Raw genomic sequence first — 18,702 nt, 5'->3', positions numbered from 1 at the left:
ATCACTAACAAATACTCTACTGGCCTAACCTACTTAACCTCTTTAATTTAAGGGCTTTTGCTCCCTTTAGTGGCTGTGAAGAAGCACTGAATGCTGCTCCAAGTGACACATGTTCTGACTTCTGGTAGCAGCCTTTCGGGGAAGCTTCTTCTGCCCTGTTCTCCACTGGCTGGGCTGTTTTGAGCAGTGTATTACCCAACAGTCTCACATCACAAAATATGACATACTGCTTGTTAGGGCATTGAATAATAATCTAGCGGTTCAGAGATGGGTTCATGCTTACTGTTCATGGTATGAGGTTCCAAGGTGGACGTTCCTAATGACCTGCGACTCTGTTTTAAATTTTCCTCACAAACGTGCCATGTCACTTCACAAACCTAAAATGGAAAAGCAAGGAAAGTTAAAATGGAAATAAGGAGAAATCTCCAGATCACAAATTGCTTGTGGTTAAATTTGCTACAAGCAATAGGATGACTAAATGTTACTCTGGCACTTACAGAATATCTTGGGTAACCTTGCAAAAAAAACAGGCCCACTTAAAAACCCTTTGTTTATAGTTCTAGAGTGCTTCCTTTACCTGCTATATAAATTTCTCCTATCCTGGTTCACGTAAACTTGGTTTACCTGCCAAGGAAGTAAATTTGAGTGTAGCTTCCTTTTAATCACCTACTGCTTTTTCATATGGTTAGATGTAAACATACTGTCAGTGCATTTTGTGGACCCCAACATCGGCAATCGTGTTGAAGCCTTGATCCCTCACTAGCTTTCACATACTGTTCCTTTCAAGCCTTTATTATCCAATAACCCTGTGTTGAATCCTTGCAGAGATGCATCTGTATAAACATTTACATGTGGACAATCTGAATACTATGGCTGAACACTACCTTTTTTTGGGATGGCTTAGTTGAATAAAATTTGGAAAGGTTAGCAAACTTGTGCACTCTGTTCAGCCTGTGTACTCTTATCAAACCCATTACTTTTAGTAGGCATGTCAACTTCATAGATATAAAATACACTATCCCATTGCGGTTACAATCCTTTTTAGGTCTCGCCTAGGCAGTGCTTGCGCTGTCTCGTTGAGACATGCAGTATACACTATAGCAGGGAAGCTTTTGTTTAAGCTCCGCCCACTCTCCGCCCATATTTTGGATTGGCTTACATCTTAAATGCTGCATTTTGATTTGTTTTCAGCTTGTTAGTCCCTCCCCATGACGGTCATGTCTTCATTTGTGTCCTTCCATGGCTATCAGCCCCTTTACTGCAGACTACTTTCTTCCCATCCCTCCCCCTCCCTTCCGCTGTCCGTGACTATTTGGCACCCCCGCCCCCTTCAGGCACTCCCGGTCCTGCTTGTGTCTTTTTACGCACATGCTTGTTTTTCATTACAACCGTGGCTGAATATTGAAAGCTGTCCACCTGATTTCCTTGTTTATAATAACTTTATGCCCGATTACTTTTTTGTTTCGGAAACAGTCATCGCTCAGTAAAAGTTTGTTTACGGGAAATGCCACCTCCAGTATGGCGTTAACTGCCAGATTTGAATGGTGCGGCACCTGTTTAATCAACGTTAGACAGAAAGAATACACCACTAACCGTGATGGCGGCTCGGCGTTTGCCGGTTACGCTCTATGTGCAAGTTTGCATTGATAAACTCCGCCCCTCCACTTGCAGCTGGCCCACGTGTTTTTCTCCGTACGCTGCTGCCGGTCGAACCCGCAGAAAATTAAGAGTCCAAGATGGCGGCTCGTTGGGGGAGCGAAGTATCAGCAGCATGGACCTCTTTACTGCTGGAAGTCCAAGCCAGGTAGGGCTGAAACCTATGCCGGGAAGCCGGTGACACATTGATGGGCGCCGCGCTCGCTTGCTGCACCATTTCAATAAAAGTGGCCTGTGTGGCTACATGCACGTCGCCTGCGTGAGTCGTTGCCCTTCTCAGTGGCATCCGTGCCTGCAGACCAAGAAGTCTGAGGCCGGCCCATGGAGATTACACGTGGAGTTTGCCACACATGCAGAAGCTGGGCCGGGGGAGGAGCGGTAGTGAGCCTGAATGACTGAACTAAGGGAGAGGATGTGGTCTGTCGGCCAGAGCTGCCGACTTTGGTGCTGGAAACCAGAGTTTGAGCCTCGGGGTCGCGTCCACATCCTGTGATTCTGGACAAATCACTGTATCTCCCCGGGCCTGCATGTGTAATGTAAATACGGTGCTCATGTACAGCACTCCATTACCTTCGGGTCGAGTTTGCGCTATATAAATATGCAACAAAAAAAGACTCATGCAGAAGGGCCATGCTGGACGGGGGCTGCAGCTACTGCACTGCCTGCTCTTAGTTGTGAAGGAGTGTCATGTGAATAGTGGAATCCACTATACAAAACTGCGCATGTTATGTCTATGGGTATTAAAGCCTAGTAAACATGATTGGCCCACTCATATACATGAAACTCTGGAGGCTACTTTAAAATGACGATGCACCATTATTTAAGTGGGGGAGGATGGTGGAAGGTTTCAATGTAATGGTCTCTGTTGTTTCTGAGTGACATAACGAGGGACAGTCCTGTTTAAATATTTGAAGGATAACGAAGTGTCCGATATTTGTAAAAGGAACGTTCTGTACGGAAATCATGCAATTTTATGATGGCTTCTTTTTGGTTTTTGCGCTGTTGCAAGATTTCCTTAGAGGAAGGGAATGAATTGACCACAATTGTTTTGGGATATTTTGGAGAAGCGTGGTTGTTTGCCTGAGGTCGTAACGAGACACCAGGATTTCCTTGTAAGCAGCTGTCATGGGGAGTTTGATCCCATTTGAGTGTTGGAGTAGATAAATTGCCGCTTACTACTCAAGAGACTTTGCACTTGGTGTTCAGCTCAAATGTTTTGCCACAGTATCGACACAGCTGCATTACATGGCAAATAGTTACAGGAAGTATTTAGACTGTTGTAACTCCAATAGCAATGATTTAAGGATGGAGACGTCAATCGACCCTGTATTTGTCATGAATGACCTGTATTATTGTTAATGCCAGTGGAAACCACACAAACGGCTTTTGTTGCCAGATATGGCCGTGATTCTAAAGTAAAAGTAGCGGACAACCCTAATATATATAGATACGTGGAGTGATTTGAGGCTTCACCTGGTAGCAAGGTGTTAACGCGAAATATTGTGTTGATATGATTTTTTACCAGTAAGCAAGCATTGTGAGTAGCTGTTAATTTAATTCTACTGTAGTAGTGTTTTTTGTTGTTGTTTTTTTTGCAAGACATTGTTTTTCATGATATCCTCATGGGCATGAAAACCCCTTGTTAACTGGTCACTTATGTATCAGTTTGAAGGCGATTTAACATCGGATTATTTCAAAAATATTATGGCTATGTGTTACTTTTTTTCAAAGTGAGATGCGGCCATATCCCTCTTTTATTATATAAAGATATATAAGTGGCATTATTGTTCTGCGCTATATGTCAGTAGTATGGGCTTCCAGCGCTGTTGGTTGTGTGAGGTTCAGGGCACTATTCTGAGGTATCCATTGCAGACTGCATTTAATTAGGTTTCCACGTGTCTTCATTTGGTTAACTGAGGGGCAGAGTTGAGATATTGCACTATTTGCACTTGTTGAAGCTTCAAGGCGCATTCTGACCCATGTACACACTGTCGCAATTTGGTTTTCATACGTAACTGTTTGAATACCAACCTGCGGTTAAGGCGTTCATAGTTGCCAATATTTGAAAAAAAAATTCTGGAACACTACAACACAGCGCTGCTGCAAATAGAAAGTTCTTGTTTGCATACCTTTATGTAATAAAGAGGAACAGCTTCTGCAACAATATTACCTGGGACAGCCTCCAACTTGCTGTGACTGTCCCTGCAAAAATGGGACAGTTGGCAACTCTGAGCGTCTATTTTTCATGGGTGATTGGCTATGTTTAGCTTGCAAGTTCTTCCTATTGCTGCTGTGTCATGTGGCTGTTGCTTGGTATTCACTGTGGGGGCATTCCAAGAACATTATTCTCAGCATTTCAGCCCTAATGCAAGCAAGACAAATGGCCCCCCGCCAGTAGAGTTGGACTGGCCCCTAGGTCAATCGGGCAGTGGCATAGATAACAGGCAAGCCTCCGGGTGACGTCACCAATGCCCTTGTCAATGCCGGAAGTAAATGCAATCGGATACAATTCAACTCTCCACATTTCCATTCCACACCACATAATTCGACAACAAACCACATATTTCAAATCAACAACCCACCACATATATCCGAACCACACCACAGAATTCCACATCATGCCACAAAATTCAACAGCACACCACATAATGAAACTCCACAACATACCATTCCTCATAATTAATGACACACAATCGTACTCCCCATAATGCACACCATGCCACATAATTCCACTACACATCACACAATTCCATCACACACAATTCCACAACTAACCATTCCAATCCAACCCACATAATTCCCCTCAACACCACATACACCTACTTCACTCCAATCCAAAACACATGGGTAAAATACATTGTCAGATACAACACCAATCCCTCTAACTCTAAAAAATGCGAGACCAATTTGCATTGCAAATGCTTGTTTCAGTTTATCTCCAAACTCTATTACTTTTATCCTCCATTACATCCTCACATCTTAACAGATTTGTGGTTCTTTCTGGTCCTCTCCAATTTTACAACTGTTGGGACACCTCATCAGCAGTTAAAAGGTTTGTTTCCTAGGGAATGCTGGTACTCTTTTGCTCTTGGACTTCTGCCGGTCACATACTGCTTTAGCTTTATCAAATCCTTCGTAAAAACAAGTGGATTTGCATTCATGGATGTAAAACCTAAATTCTGCTGCCTAGTAATAGCCTTGCTCTTCATACCATTCCCTGCCAGCCAGTGTCTGGGGCAGAACTGAACTTCTGCCTAGACTGTGTAAAACGTAGTAGTTTAATTTCATCATAGCCTTCTGCGCATCTCGCTGATCACAAAGGTCTATTGCTCAACTCCAAGTGCTAAAGAAAATCCTACCCAATCGGCATCCTCCTCTCAAAATCTCCATCATCTGCACGGTTCATTATGTTTTAATCCATGTTAATCATATTCAGGTCTGCCTGTAACGAGCATTGATGAACTCTATAACCTCCAAAGTACAGACTCACCCCATCCACAACTAGTCCTAAGCAGTTATCAGACCATCTCTTAAATCCCTTCATTGGTTTTCCGTGAGGGAAAATGTGCAGTTTAGATTGTGTCAATCTCACATCCGTTTTGGCAATCTGCATTACGATATAACCCCTCTGATTCAAGCTGTAATTGAAGATTAGAATCTTTTTTTATCCTCATTAACAGGGTACTTGTGGAGATATATTTTCCTATATCCTTCAGGGACAACGGTCACAGCTGTAAGACCATTTCCATTGGTCTGTTTTGCTCGTCTGCACCTGCCCTTGCGGAACTTAAACAGAATTTCCTTACCAAAGCTAACCACACTTCCCGACTCTGCACCTCTTGCCAAGCCTTCAAATTAAATTGGTGGCAGGTAGATGCATCACCACAAATATGTTGATAAAGAGTTTTCAAAACACCATTGTTAGAAGGCGACCTCAGGGGAGCCCGGAGGGGGCCCTGACTGTCCTGAGACCCACCCTCAAGGTATCGTAGCCGGGCACTGGCGGGAGATTCCGCAGGGGAGGAATCTCGTACCTAGGATCGTACACTTGGCACCACACGACAAAGAGACACCACACCGAGGGTTCTTAGGATTCAAGCTTTATCAAATCGAAGTGGTAGGATCTTTATGATCAGCAAGGCAGATATTTACAAGCAGAGCGTGGTCTCACAGAGTCTTGGCGGGGGTAGGAGGTAGCGGGACAGTCTTTGGGGGGATCGGATCAAATGCAGGAGCGTACCCAGCGCACAGCTCACAATCCTCGAGTTGGGGGATACGCTTGTCGTCGTGGGGTCCGGCGGGACCAAAGAGAGTCAGGGGGAGCCGCGAGTCACTCAGCAGGGCTCAAGCACAAGTTCGGAGGTCTTACGTTCTTCGGGGAGCCGCGAGTCACTCAGCAGGGCTCAAGCACAAGTTCGGAGGTCTTACGATCTTCAGGGAGCCGCGAGTCACTCAGCAGGGCTCAAGCATAGGTTCGGAGGTCTTACGTTCTTCGGGGAGCCGCGAGTCACTCAGCAGGGCTCAGATGTTCCAAGGCGAATCTGCCGGACAGTCCCAGAGCACCCCTTGTTATAGGTCGGACCCCTCTTTGATGTCCGGAGTCTGTGCAGGCAGGGGTCTTGTCCCCTGGGGGTCGCTTGTCGAGGTTTCCTGCTATTGTCTTTTGATCCTTTCAGGGCCGGGTCGGGAGGAGTCCCAGACACCCAGCAGGCGTGGAGCCAGCCCTCAGGGAGGCCGGAGGGCCGATCGAAACCCATCGTCCCAGGGGAGTTCAGAGGTGCGATAGAAACTGCTCCTCCCTCTCTCATCCCCTGGAAGCGTGATGTCCTCCAGCCAGATTGGCGCCTCTAGGCCCGGGTTGTGCTGGGGCCGGGCGGCCATCTTGGTGCACGAAGTGGGCACGCGTGCCCGGGGTGGCCGAAAGGAGAGAGGCCATGGACAGGGAGGCCCGGGCTGCGTGTGTGTGTTCTGGTGGGAAGGATCGGCTGGGCCGTGTGCTTGGGGTCCCTGGTACCAGGTTAGGTAGTGCGAGGACAGGAAGAGCCATGCTACGAGGCCGGGTCTAACACGCGTCCCCCCAGCTGAAAGCCGGAGAGAACTACCCATCATCTTGGGGGGTTCTCTTCGCTGAGGCGGAAGAACCGGGAGAGGCCGTCCGCGTTGGCGTGGTCCATACCAGGGCGATGTTCTATGGTGAAATCCATCCCCTGGAGGGAGATTGACCACCGCAGTAGCTTGGGGTTTTCTCCTCGCATCTGCATGAGCCATCGCAAGGGCCGATGGTCGGTTTGTACTTTGAAATGGGTGCCAAACAGGTAGGGGCGCAGCTTTTTGAGGGCCCAGACTACGGCAAATGCTTCGCGCTCAATGGTGCTCCACCTCTGTTCTCTGGGCAACAGCCGCCGGCTGAGGAAGGCGATGGGCTGGTCTAGGCCTTGGTCATTCACCTGGGACAGGACTGCCCCAATGCCATGCTCGGAGGCATCGGTCTGGACTACAAACTCCTTGGAGTAGTCGGGAGCCTGGAGGACGGGGGCCGTGCACATGGCCTTCTTTAGGGCATCGAACGCTTCCTGGCAGGCAGTCGTCCACTGCACCCTCTTGGGCTGTTTTTTTGATGTGAGTTCGGTGAGGGGGCCAACCAGGCTGCCATACCCCCGGATGAATCTTCGGTAGTAGCCAGTGAGGCCCAGGAAGGCTCGGACCTCCGTTTGGGTGGTGGGTGGTTCCCAGGCTAGGATGGCGTCGATCTTTGGCTGTAGAGGGGCGACCTGACCGCTCCCGACCTGGTGCCCCAGGTAGACTACTGATCCTTGCCCAATCTGGCACTTGCTGGCTTTTACTGTGAGGCCTGCCTGGCGCAGGGCGGTTAGCACTCTCCGGAGGTGCTGGAGGTGCTCACTCCATCCGGAACTGAAAACAGCGATGTCGTCTAGATAGGCCGCACTGAACTGTTCCATCCCGGCCAGGACCCTATTCACCAGTCGCTGGAAGGTGGCCGGGGCATTTTTCATTCCGAAGGGCATTACGCGGAAGCGATAATGCCCATCTGGGGTGGAGAAGGCGGACCGCTCCTTGGCTTCCTCTGTGAGCGCAATCTGCCAGTATCCGCAGGTGAGGTCGAATGTGCTGAGGAACCGGGCCGCCCCGAGTTGGTCAATGAGCTCGTCGGCTCGGGGTATGGGGTGGGCATCGGCCCGGGTGACGTCATTGAGCCCCCGGTAGTCCACGCAGAATCGGAGCTCGGGGGTGACACCGGGGGCCGCTGCCTTCGGAACTAGGACCACGGGACTGGCCCAGGGACTATCGGATGGCTCGATCACCCCCAGGGTCAACATCTTCGAGACTTCAGCTTGAATGCAGGACCGGACTCGGTCAGGGACTCGGTAGGCTCGGTGTCTTACTGGCGGGCTGTCCCCGGTGTCCACGTCATGGACACACCAGTCGGTGACTCGGGGGATCAGGGAGAAGAGGTCGGAGAATTGTCCTAGGAGCTGGCGACAGTCCGCTTGTTGCTGGTCAGTGAGGGATGGGGAGAGGTTCACTCCCTCTACAGAGCCATCCTTCTCCTTGACACACAGGAGGTCCGGGAGGGGATCGGACTCATCTTCGGCCCCGTCATCGGTGGACAGCAGGAGGCTCAGTTCTGTCCGTACGAAGTGAGGCTTGAGGCGGTTCCCGTGTAGGACCCGCAGGGGATCCCGGGGCGACTGGACGTCCACCAAGTACGTGACTGGACTCTTCCGCTCAATCACTTTGAAGGGCCCGGTCCACTTGTCCTGGAGGGCGCCAGGCTTCACGGGGGCCATGACCAATACCTGCTGGCCCGGCTGGAACTCGACCAGAGTGGCATTCTGGTCGTACCAGCGCTTCATTTCTTCTTGGCTGGCCTCCAGGTTGGCCTCGGCCAGCTTTCGGAACTTCCTGGTCTGGTTCCGGAGGGCCAGAACGTATTGGAACACATCTCGTGGGGGGGGTCTGGGGTGCTGCCTCCCACCCTTCCTTAACCAAACTGAGGGGACCTCGGACGGGGTGCCCATATAGTAATTCAAACGGGCTGAACCCCAAGGACTTCTGTGGGACTTCCCGGTAAGCGAACAGGAGGCAGGGGAGCAGGACGTCCCACTTACGCCGGAGGGGTTCTTCTAGGCCGTGGATCATCCCCTTCAGAGTCCGGTTAAACCTTTCTATTAGGCCGTTCCCTTGGGGATGGTACGGGGTGGTGAACTTATAGGACACCCCACATTGTTGCCACAGGGACGTCGTGTATTCCGAGATAAAATTAGTTCCGCGATCGCTCACGACCTCGCGGGGAAAACCCACCCGGGAAAAGATCCCCATCAGGGCTCGGCCCACCACGGGAGCCGTGACGGTGCGTAGGGGGATCGCCTCAGGTTATCGGGTGGCGTGATCCACTAGGACCAGAATGAAACGGTGACCTTGGGAGGTGGGGGGATCCAGGGGCCCCACGATGTCGATTCCGACTCTTTCGAATGGGGTACTGACGACCGGGAAGGGTTGGAGGGGAGCCTTGCGCTTCCCCCCACTCTTCCCACTAGCCTGGCACGTGGGACAGGACTTGCAGTGGGCTTCTACAGCTACTCTCATCCTAGGCCAGTAAAAGTGAGTCACGAGACGGCTGTAGGTTTTGTCTTGACCCAGGTGGCCGGCGAGGGGGACGTTGTGGGCCAAGCCCAGGAGGAAGTCTCGGAAGCGTAGGGGTACCACCAGCACCCAGCCGGATCCTAGCTCCACCGACTTCTGCTCACTGTACAAGAGGTTATTCTCCCAATAAACTCGGTGTGTTCCGGTCTGGTCGCCTGCGGCTTGGCCCTCGGCCTGGTGCCGTAGTCCGACCAGGGAAGGACAGGTGGCTTGCTCCCGGCAGAACTCCTCCCGGGTGGGCCCGCCCTCGTGGCGCCACGGGGCCAATTCGGCCAGATCGCTTAACTCGGGGACCGGGGTGGTGTCGGAGGGTTCATCGCTGGCGACTGACCCTCCCGATGGGGGGACGGGAGGACCCTCGGCGGGGACTGCTCGGACTCCCTCGGTCGGGGGGTCCTCGACTTCCCCCAGGGGGGTGAGTCGGGCGGACATAGATCGGGTGGTGGCGCACACCCACTCGGGGAGTCCCATCATCTCTAGGTGGGCCTTGCGCTCGACGTACTTCCAGGGAGAACTCTCCAGGTCGTTCCCTAAGAGGCAGTCGACCGGCTGGGAGGTTCTTACGGCAACCCTCAGTTTACCTATCACCCCTCCCCACTCAAACGGCACCAGGGCTACCTGACACATACTCTCTCTATTATCTGCGGAAATTACGGGGCAAAAGACGTTGGGTAGGATCTGCTCCTCGGGGACTAAGTGCCTGAGGACACCGGTGATGCTGGCCCCGGTGTCTCGCAGGGCTTCTATCTGGTGGCCATTGATTTTGACGAGCTGCCCGTACTTCTTCGTGTTGGAGGGCAGGAGGCTACCAGGGACCATCTCTCTGTCTCCCAGGGACACTAGGGCCATAGCTGCGGGTTCCCACTCCCCGGTGTCCTCAACCTCCTCCCCCAGGGCTACGTTGGCTATCTGTCTAGCAGGGTTTGCAGCAGGGGGAACCTGGGGGGCCATGGGGCACTCCGGGTCATTGGCGTAGTGCCGGGCCTTTGACAACGGAAACAAGTGATGGTTACCCGGTGCCCCCGTCTCCCGGGGGGTCCGGAGACTGGTGGGGGGGGGCGCCGGGAAAGGTGGATGTTGGGCCTTCGGGGGACTCGACTGGGACTCTCTCTGCCCTCCCTGGTTCCCTCCCCCTCTCTGGCGGGGTGGTCCCTGACTGGCTCGGGGGTATTCTCCTACACTGCTCCGGGGGACCCGGGTGTTGGTCCAGCGGTCTGCTTCCACAGCCAGCTTCCGGGGATCGGTGAGTTTGCTGTCGAGCAGATGCTGGCGTAGTTCCACAAAGCAGTTCGCCGCCAGGTGTTCCCACAACATGAGGTCGGTGAGTTCCTCGAGGGTGGTGACCTTGCTGCCCTTGATCCACCCATCGAAGGCCCGACTGAAAAAGTTTACATACTCCACCCAGGTAGTGCCCGGGATCTTCCTGCAGTCCCGGAATCGCTGACGGTCATCTCTGGGGTGAGGCCGTACCTAGTGAGGAGAGCCTCTTTCATGTGGCTGTAGGAGGTCTGCAGGGGTAGGTCGAGCAGGGTGTCCCTTCCTTCGCTCAGAAACCGTCCCCACAGCCCTGCCCCCCAGTCCTTCTGTGGGACCCGATGAGAGGTCATGGCGACCTCGTAGGCCCTGAACCATTGTTGAATGTCATCATTTTTATAATATTCTTTGACCACGTCCTTGGGGATGTGGACCTTCTGTTCCGCCGGGGAGGTCGCCTCTCGGTTCCCCGGGGGCCTCCCTTCCTCGTTTCTGGCTTTGAGCTTGATCTCCTTCAAGCTGCGTTCGTGCTCTAGTTGAAGCTTCCTTCCTTCGTGCTCCCGTTGGAGCTTCTTCTCCTCCAATTCGCCTTGTACGCGCATTTGTTCTACTGCTAGCTTTTTTTCTGCTAATTTCAATTCGCCTTCGATTTTGAGTTTGGCTAACTCGAGTTCGTGATTGCGACTTCTCTCTCTGTCTGCGAGCTCTTCCGGGGAAAGGCCCCCGTCTGGCACGAAGCCTCGCACCTGATTGCTGCTGCTTTCGCCTTGGGTGGGTTCTGCTTCGTCGTGTCGCTCCCCCATGCCTTCTGGGCGGGAGGCCCCGGCATCCACCCAAGCTTTCAGTGCTTTCTGCAAATCTTCTTTGGTGTTGAGACCGGTGGTAGCGATTTTAAGTTCCTTGCAGAATTGCTTCAGTTCTTTGTGCGTGTATTCTTCTAGTTGTTCCACCTGGAACACCCTGTTGGTGTTGGTTTCTGCGGGGCTCATGGCGCTTCCTTCTGCCATCTTTGTCGGTAGTGTCAGTCGTTCACGGTACGATCTCTAGGTTATGGGCCCGAATCCCGTCGCTTGCCACCAATGTTAGAAGGCGACCTCAGGGGAGCCCGGAGGGGGCCCTGACTGTCCTGAGACCCACCCTCAAGGTATCGTAGCCGGGCACTGGCGGGAGATTCCGCAGGGGAGGAATCTCGTACCTAGGATCGTACACTTGGCACCACACGACAAAGAGACACCACACCGAGGGTTCTTAGGATTCCAGCTTTATCAAATCGAAGTGGTAGGATCTTTATGATCAGCAAGGCAGATATTTACAAGCAGAGCGTGGGCTCACAGAGTCTTGGCGGGGGTAGGAGGTAGCGGGGACAGTCTTTGGGGGGATCGGATCAAATGCAGGAGCGTACCCGGCGCACAGCTCACAATCCTCGAGCTGGGGGATACGCTTGTCGTCGTGGGGTCTGGCGGGACCAAAGAGAGTCAGGGGGAGCCGCGAGTCACTCAGCAGGCTCAAGCACCAGTTCGGAGGTCTTACGATCTTCAGGGAGCCGCGAGTCACTCAGCAGGGCTCAAGCACAAGTTCGGAGGTCTTACGTTCTTCGGGGAGCCGCGAGTCACTCAGCAGGGCTCAAGCACAAGTTCGGAGGTCTTACGATCTTCAGGGAGCCGCGAGTCACTCAGCAGGGCTCAAGCATAGGTTCGGAGGTCTTACGTTCTTCGGGGAGCCGCGAGTCACTCAGCAGGGCTCAGATGTTCCAAGGTGAATCTGCCGGACAGTCCCAGAGCACCCCTTGTTATAGGTCGACCCCTCTTTGATGTCCGGAGTCTGTGCAGGCAGGGGTCTTGTCACCTGGGGGTCGCTTGTCGAGGTTTCCTGCTATTGTCTTTTGATCCTTTCAGGGCCGGGTCGGGAGGAGTCCCAGACACCCAGCAGGCGTGGAGCCAGCCCTCAGGGAGGCCGGAGGGCCGATCGAAACCCATCGTCCCAGGGGAGTTCAGAGGTGCGATAGAAACTGCTCCTCCCTCTCTCATCCCCTGGAAGCGTGATGTCCTCCAGCCGGAGTGGCGCCTCTAGGCCCGGGTTGTGCTGGGGCCGGGCGGCCATCTTGGTGCACGAAGTGGGCACGCGTGCCCGGGGTGGCCGAAAGGAGAGAGGCCATGGACGGGGAGGCCCGGGCTGCGTGTGTGTGTTCTGGTGGGAAGGATCGGCTGGGCCGTGTGCTTGGGGTCCCTGGTACCAGGTTAGGTAGTGCGAGGACAGGAAGAGCCATGCTACGAGGCCGGGTCTAACAACCATTATTTCATTCATTCATTGATTCATTCATGGAAATAAATCCACATATTTCACTATGGATCCGTCCAAATCTGAATTCAGTAGGGGTGAAACACGTGTCTGCTGTCGCTGCCAAATCAGGCTCTCACCCTGATGTTTCTAAATAAAATCATTCAAAAGTGCTAAGGATTTCATCGGACATGTATTCCTGGAACGCCACAAATTTTCCTTGGGCACTGCCTGATTTTTCCAAAACTATAGTTACCTAGTGGACATTGGGGTTATCGCCACTTGACAGGCAGTCCTACCTCTTACAGAATACCCCTTAAGCCTCATCCCAGCACCGGAATCATTTAATATTTTTAGTCAAATTGCTTATCCTCCATTCAGAATACAGATATGGCAGTTGGGGAAAAATCATAACTGTGTAGGCTATTAACGTCACAAGGGCATCTTCCCAGGAGTGGGGTAAAACTACCTTAAGCTTCTACTTTGGCCATAATCAGTTGTGCACCTTTGTAAAACCGATCACCAATGACGTAATCTATATTTGATGATTGTCTCATATCTTTAAGTAAATAACAATATCCTCTTATTCACTGGTAGTATAAGGTGCCACTTTACGTGACTCTGCAGGAAATAACTTGCTTTGCTCAATGGGGAAGTGATTGTTGTGACTTTATTCTTCAAACTTCAGCTGGAGGAAAGCAGAAACGTGCAGAAGCAGATGAAAATACTGCAGAAGAAACAAGCCCAAATTATGAAAGAAAAAGTGCACCTGCAGAGTGAAAACAGCAAAGCTATTCTAGCACGAAGCAAACTGGAATCCCTGTGCCGAGAGCTCCAACGTCACAACAAAACATTGAAGGTCAGTGTCTTGGCATTGACGCAGTCTTTGCATTTACATATTAACTGTTTTATTTGCAATAATTACTCCATTTCGCCTAGCCATGCTCATTCCAATATTGTTAGTTGAAGCAACAGTGCTAGCCAATTGAATCTAAGTTTATGGCTTTTTGTTTTTCTACGGGTTCTCTTTTGCTTAACGCATACAAATATTTTGCATTATGTGAGCTACTTATGCACCCCTGTACCCAAAATGCTCACTGTTGCATGCACAAAATCGCTAAATTAGTTGTATTAATGTAAAGACTTTCGAAAGTGCTCTTGTTTGCTCTCCGATTAACACAAAAAACTGTATTTTGGGCATAAATAATTTTCGAGTTTTTTTTTAATGCAAAAATGGACTTCCAATGCAAGTCAACAGGGTTTCCATTTAAGAAACGTTAAACCCTGTGCTGGACTTTGACAGATTGAGATGAAAATGCTTGCATTGAGGCACAAATCGCTCACAGAATTGTGATTTTAACGTTTTGTTTGAAAATAGAGGTGAATATTCTATAGTACCTACACAGTGTGTGTGTTTATCTATGAAGCAATTGGCCAATAAATCTTTTTACTAATTAAAGTATTATATAACAAGCCTTGGCAAAGCCAGTAAGTCTGGGTGCAAGCATATGCCATAAAAGTAAAAAGATGGGAGGGAATGCTCCAATGAAAGCATGGCAGCCGTATGTGTGCAATAACCTTTTTCAATTAAAACAAATATAATCATTGCATATAATTATAATAGACTAGCGTGGAAAACTGGTGTTTTATATAGTGGACGAAAACGAGGTACACTGTGTAAAGAGTCCAGGCACCCCTTATTAGTTTACAGAGGCAAAAATGATAACCCTAAATGCTTTCTTTTGTGTTAGTGCAGTTTAGGCTTTATCGGAGGGTAGTGCTAAGCATTTGTTGTACACACAGAGAGGCAATACACGATACACACACTCAAGAATAAATCAAAGACCAATTTAGGAAAATAAGTCGTATTTTTATATAAATTTCAATGCCAAGAACTTCATTTTCAAATAAGTACCTTTTTAAATATTAAATTTCACAGGTAAGTAAATAGTTCAGTTAAATGTGTATTTACTCAGCAATGCTTTCCTACGGGCGAAAAGGCATCTATTACATACATGCATTTAATGTCAGTTTCTGGGTGTCTCCGTCTGGACTTAGGGTCATAGGAGGCCAAGGTCGAAAGTACCACCAGCACTTACTCGTTACCTGCCCTGGGGCTTCTGGGTGCAGATGTGCAGGTCGGGTTGGTAGCTTTCTGTGTTACACCGGTGGAAAGAAAGGGGGTCCACCTAGAAACCGGCTTCAGAGGGGGACTTGGAGACCAGTCCAGGAGCTCCCAATGGGGGAGCAGGGGGCTGGTCAGGTCACAAGGGTCTTGGGAACAAGGAATCACAGCTGGTTTGTCGGTGCTGGAGCACTCTGGTGCAGAGTGGATAGGTCGGCTGGTCTCTGTAGGACCTTGGTCCTTGCGGTTGTCGGTCTCGCCGGTTGATGGTGCAGAAATCAGGACTGCTAGGTCACTCTGGAATTGGGTCTCTGCAGTGTTGATGTCCCTCGACGGCTGCTCAGTCTTGGTGATGTTAGAGTCCCGACTAGACTTTAACAGACCCTGACTGCTACAAGAGGTCTGGTACCCCTGGTATTTGTCCTTTGCAGCACCAGTTGGTCGTGGTATCCTCTCACTTGGTGGGGAGGACAGATCTGACCTTTAGGAGCACAGGTACCTTTTTCTGGGGGGGCTGCTACGTCAGGCTGGCCAGGGAGCAGCAACTCTGTAAGCTGTATGTATGGTGTTTGTAGAGTGCACTGTGACCTGACTGGTATCATGGCGCTAGGGTCACTGAAGTCCTGGTAGGGGGCAGAGAAAAAGGGGGGAGATAATGGTCATCGGATCATTATTATTATGGGAAAAGCCAGTTCTTAAGGGCTTTACTAAACTTTAGCATGTCAGCCTGAGATCTTAAGTGGGCTGGAGCTTATTCCAGTCCTGAGCAGCTTTCATTGAGAAGGCTCATCCCCCTTAATGCACCCTGCAGAATCTGTGTTCTTGGGCAAGGTTTGCTGTGGCTGAATGTAGCTGTCTTCCTGGGGAGTATTTCCTCAGTCTGGTCTGCAGCGGCTTTGGGCCCTTACTCTGATGGGCTTTAAAAAGAATACCAAACAATTTGAAGAGGATTCTCTGTTCGATGGGTAACCAATGAAGGTCCCTGGGGGGACTAAAGGCAAAGGATCCCCGAGGTCTGTTAAGAGTCAGTTTGGTTGTAGCAACCTGAACTCTGTGCAGTTTCTTAATCCGATAGTAAGGTGCTCCCAGGAGGAAGGCATTACAGTAATCCAATCTGCAAAGCACTACACACCGACAATTAGAGATTTGGCTTGGACTGGTAGCATTGGAAAAAGCTTATTAAGACTTCGAAGGAGAGCAAAGCAAACCCCTGCTACCCCCATTGACGTGCTTTTCAAGAGAAAGATGGTAGTCTAGAATAACGCGGAGATTCCGAATCTTCTCTGAAAAACCGAGTCCACGTGGGGAAAGGCCAAAGATTGGAGGGCAGAGGCACCGGAACCATACTGGTTGAGCAGCAGAGGAGCTCTGTTTTACTTCCATTTAGTTTCAGCAAATCTGCACTCCTCCAATTTGAAATGTCCGTTACACAAGCCTTAAAGTTGTTAGTAGTGGTTCTTCAGTAGTATCAGACTGATTTGTTCTTGAGTGACCGGATCAGCGGAGTATTGTCTGCATAGTTGATTACAGTGATCTTCTAGGTTTTGATAAGTTGAGATCAGTGGCTTGTTATAGACATTAAACAAGATTTGATTGAAGAGCCCTGTGGGACTACATGTTGAATATTACTGAAACTAGAGCAGAAGGGAGATAAAGCCACGGCTTGGCAGCGGTCTTGTAGGTGTGACTTCAGTCATTTTTACACAAGACCACCAACACCTTCCAGGGATAATCTAGTAAGCAGGGTGTGGTGGTTCACTATGTCAAAGGCCGCCGACAGGTCGATGAGGACTAGCAACACTAGCTGGTCATTGTCCACCATCCTACGAATTTCATCAGTAGCACATAGATAGGCAGTCTGTGCCGTGGCCTGGCCTAAGGTCAAATTGCTCATCCTCTAACAGTAAGTGGTCCTCCAAATTATAGGAATGGATTTTACTGACGTATCATTCTAAGATCTTTATTGGGAATGGGAGGAGGGCAATTGGCCTGTAATTAGTTAAGATTGTAGGGTCGGCTGAAGCTTTTCATCAGTGGCTTGACTGTAGCCTTTTTCCAGCATGCGGGAACCACACCTGATTCAAGGGACTGGTTACAAAGTTGTAACAGTGGAGGCAGTAACCCGTCCTCCCATTTTGTTCCATTGATTGGGAGGAAGAGGGTCCAAGGAAGTTCTGGACCTGATGGATGTGTACAGAGTGTGAAAGCCTTCCTTGGATATTAAATCAAAACTGTCCAACCTAGCTATTTCATGAGGCTGTAACTTTTAGTTCCAGAGTCTGAGATTCGGGAATGGCATTGTTGGGTGAAAAGGTGTCAATCGTCCGTAATTCCATTCAAAGGAGGCATCTCCGACTCCTGAGAGCTGTTAAGCTTTTAAGATCATCCTAATCTTATCCTCAAAGAAGACTGCTAATTCATCGCACAGCATCTTGTGTTATGTCTTGCCCCAGACAGGATGGATTTAAAAGGTCACAAAAAGTGTCAAAGATCTTTTCTTGCATTATTTGAGGCAACTGCAGCAATAATCGGCTTTTGCTTTCCTGACTGTTTTTATAGTCATTTAAAGCAATCTACCCCGCCATTTTCTTTCAAGCTGCCTACAGATTAATTTAGCCTAGTGGCAAATAGGCGTGTGCAAGTGTTTTTTTTTTTATAATTCTTTTTATTAACACAAAAAGGAAGTGCATCACATGACAGCTATTTTGACGTACCATGAAGGTGCAAGGTTTTTGACCATAAAGGGAATCTGTTTATCCAGTACAGCTGCCATTTTGCTCTCAAAGATTTGACAATTGTTCTCTATAGAGTTAGAGGACTTAAAGGCCTTTGAGAAGTCTAAGGCGGGCCCTGAATGACAACTAATAAGTTTGTTTGAAAAATAACAACCTAGGCAATTCTTGTAAGTAGCAGCTGTAAGTCTTTTCTATCTAGTAGTCAGAACAGTTTAAGCAGTGAGACGAAAAATGAAAATTGTAGTTCTTTTTTAATTATAAGTTTTTGGTACATTCACAGTTAAAAACAAATTTATTATATACATAGTAAAAAATCATGACAAATAATAAAATAGATTGTGGGTTACATAGGGATGAAGAATAAACAAATGTGGTGGCACAACTGTATGTTATTCAACTAACTAACAAGTTTGTGCCAAGCCCTACTTTTCTTTATGGTAGTTGCGGCACTCTTTAGGCAGTCCGCACTACCGGTATGTAGGTAAAAGGTGATAAGTGAGTGGTCTGTCCAGCAGAGGGGAGTAATCTCCTCTACTAGTACCAATCCTTCTGGGAAGAAGATAAGATCCAGAGTATGACCACCTAGGTGGGTGTGGCCTTGCACCTGTTGGTGGAGTTTAATAGTTTCGCGGGAGCTCTTCAGAACCTTATAGGCCGGACATAGGTCCCCCTCAGCCTAGAGATTAAAATCTCCTAACATAAAGTTAGAGTGGGCCAGGACCGTATTAGATTTAATGTCGAGAAAGGACGAAAGAAGTGAGGTCTGGGATCCTGGGGCCTGTAACAGAGGGGCCCTGACACATGCATTGCCCTTCAACTCCTTAAGGAGGAAACCTAGCGATTTGATTCCTACAACCCCGTTGATAGGGATGGTGGAGAAGTTCAATTTATCCTTATATAAAATGCCTGTACAACCACCTTTCCTATTAGGCAGAGGTTTGTGAAATGCCTTAAATCCGTAAGGACCAGCTCTGTCAAGTTCAACTGCTG

The 18,702-nt window shown here is 49.6% G+C and overlaps 1 protein-coding gene across 2 annotated transcripts in view; it reads left to right on the top strand.

The window, feature by feature from the left end:
* The window catches only part of TXLNG (taxilin gamma), a 172,324-nt gene that overhangs the window by 94,100 nt on the left and 59,522 nt on the right, over positions 1–18,702 (top strand). For both annotated transcript variants that reach the window (XM_085622676.1, XM_085622677.1), the window contains exon 4: positions 13,541–13,711. In XM_085622676.1, coding sequence (XP_085478802.1) covers positions 13,541–13,711 — 171 coding nt within the window. The remainder of the gene's footprint in view (positions 1–13,540; positions 13,712–18,702) is intronic.

This window comes from Triturus cristatus, chromosome 8, assembly GCF_964204655.1.
Source record: "Triturus cristatus chromosome 8, aTriCri1.1, whole genome shotgun sequence".
NCBI classification, from domain to species: domain Eukaryota; kingdom Metazoa; phylum Chordata; class Amphibia; order Caudata; family Salamandridae; genus Triturus; species Triturus cristatus.
The sequence above is the reverse complement of the archived record's forward strand: the minus strand, read 5'-3'. Positions and strand labels throughout refer to the sequence as shown.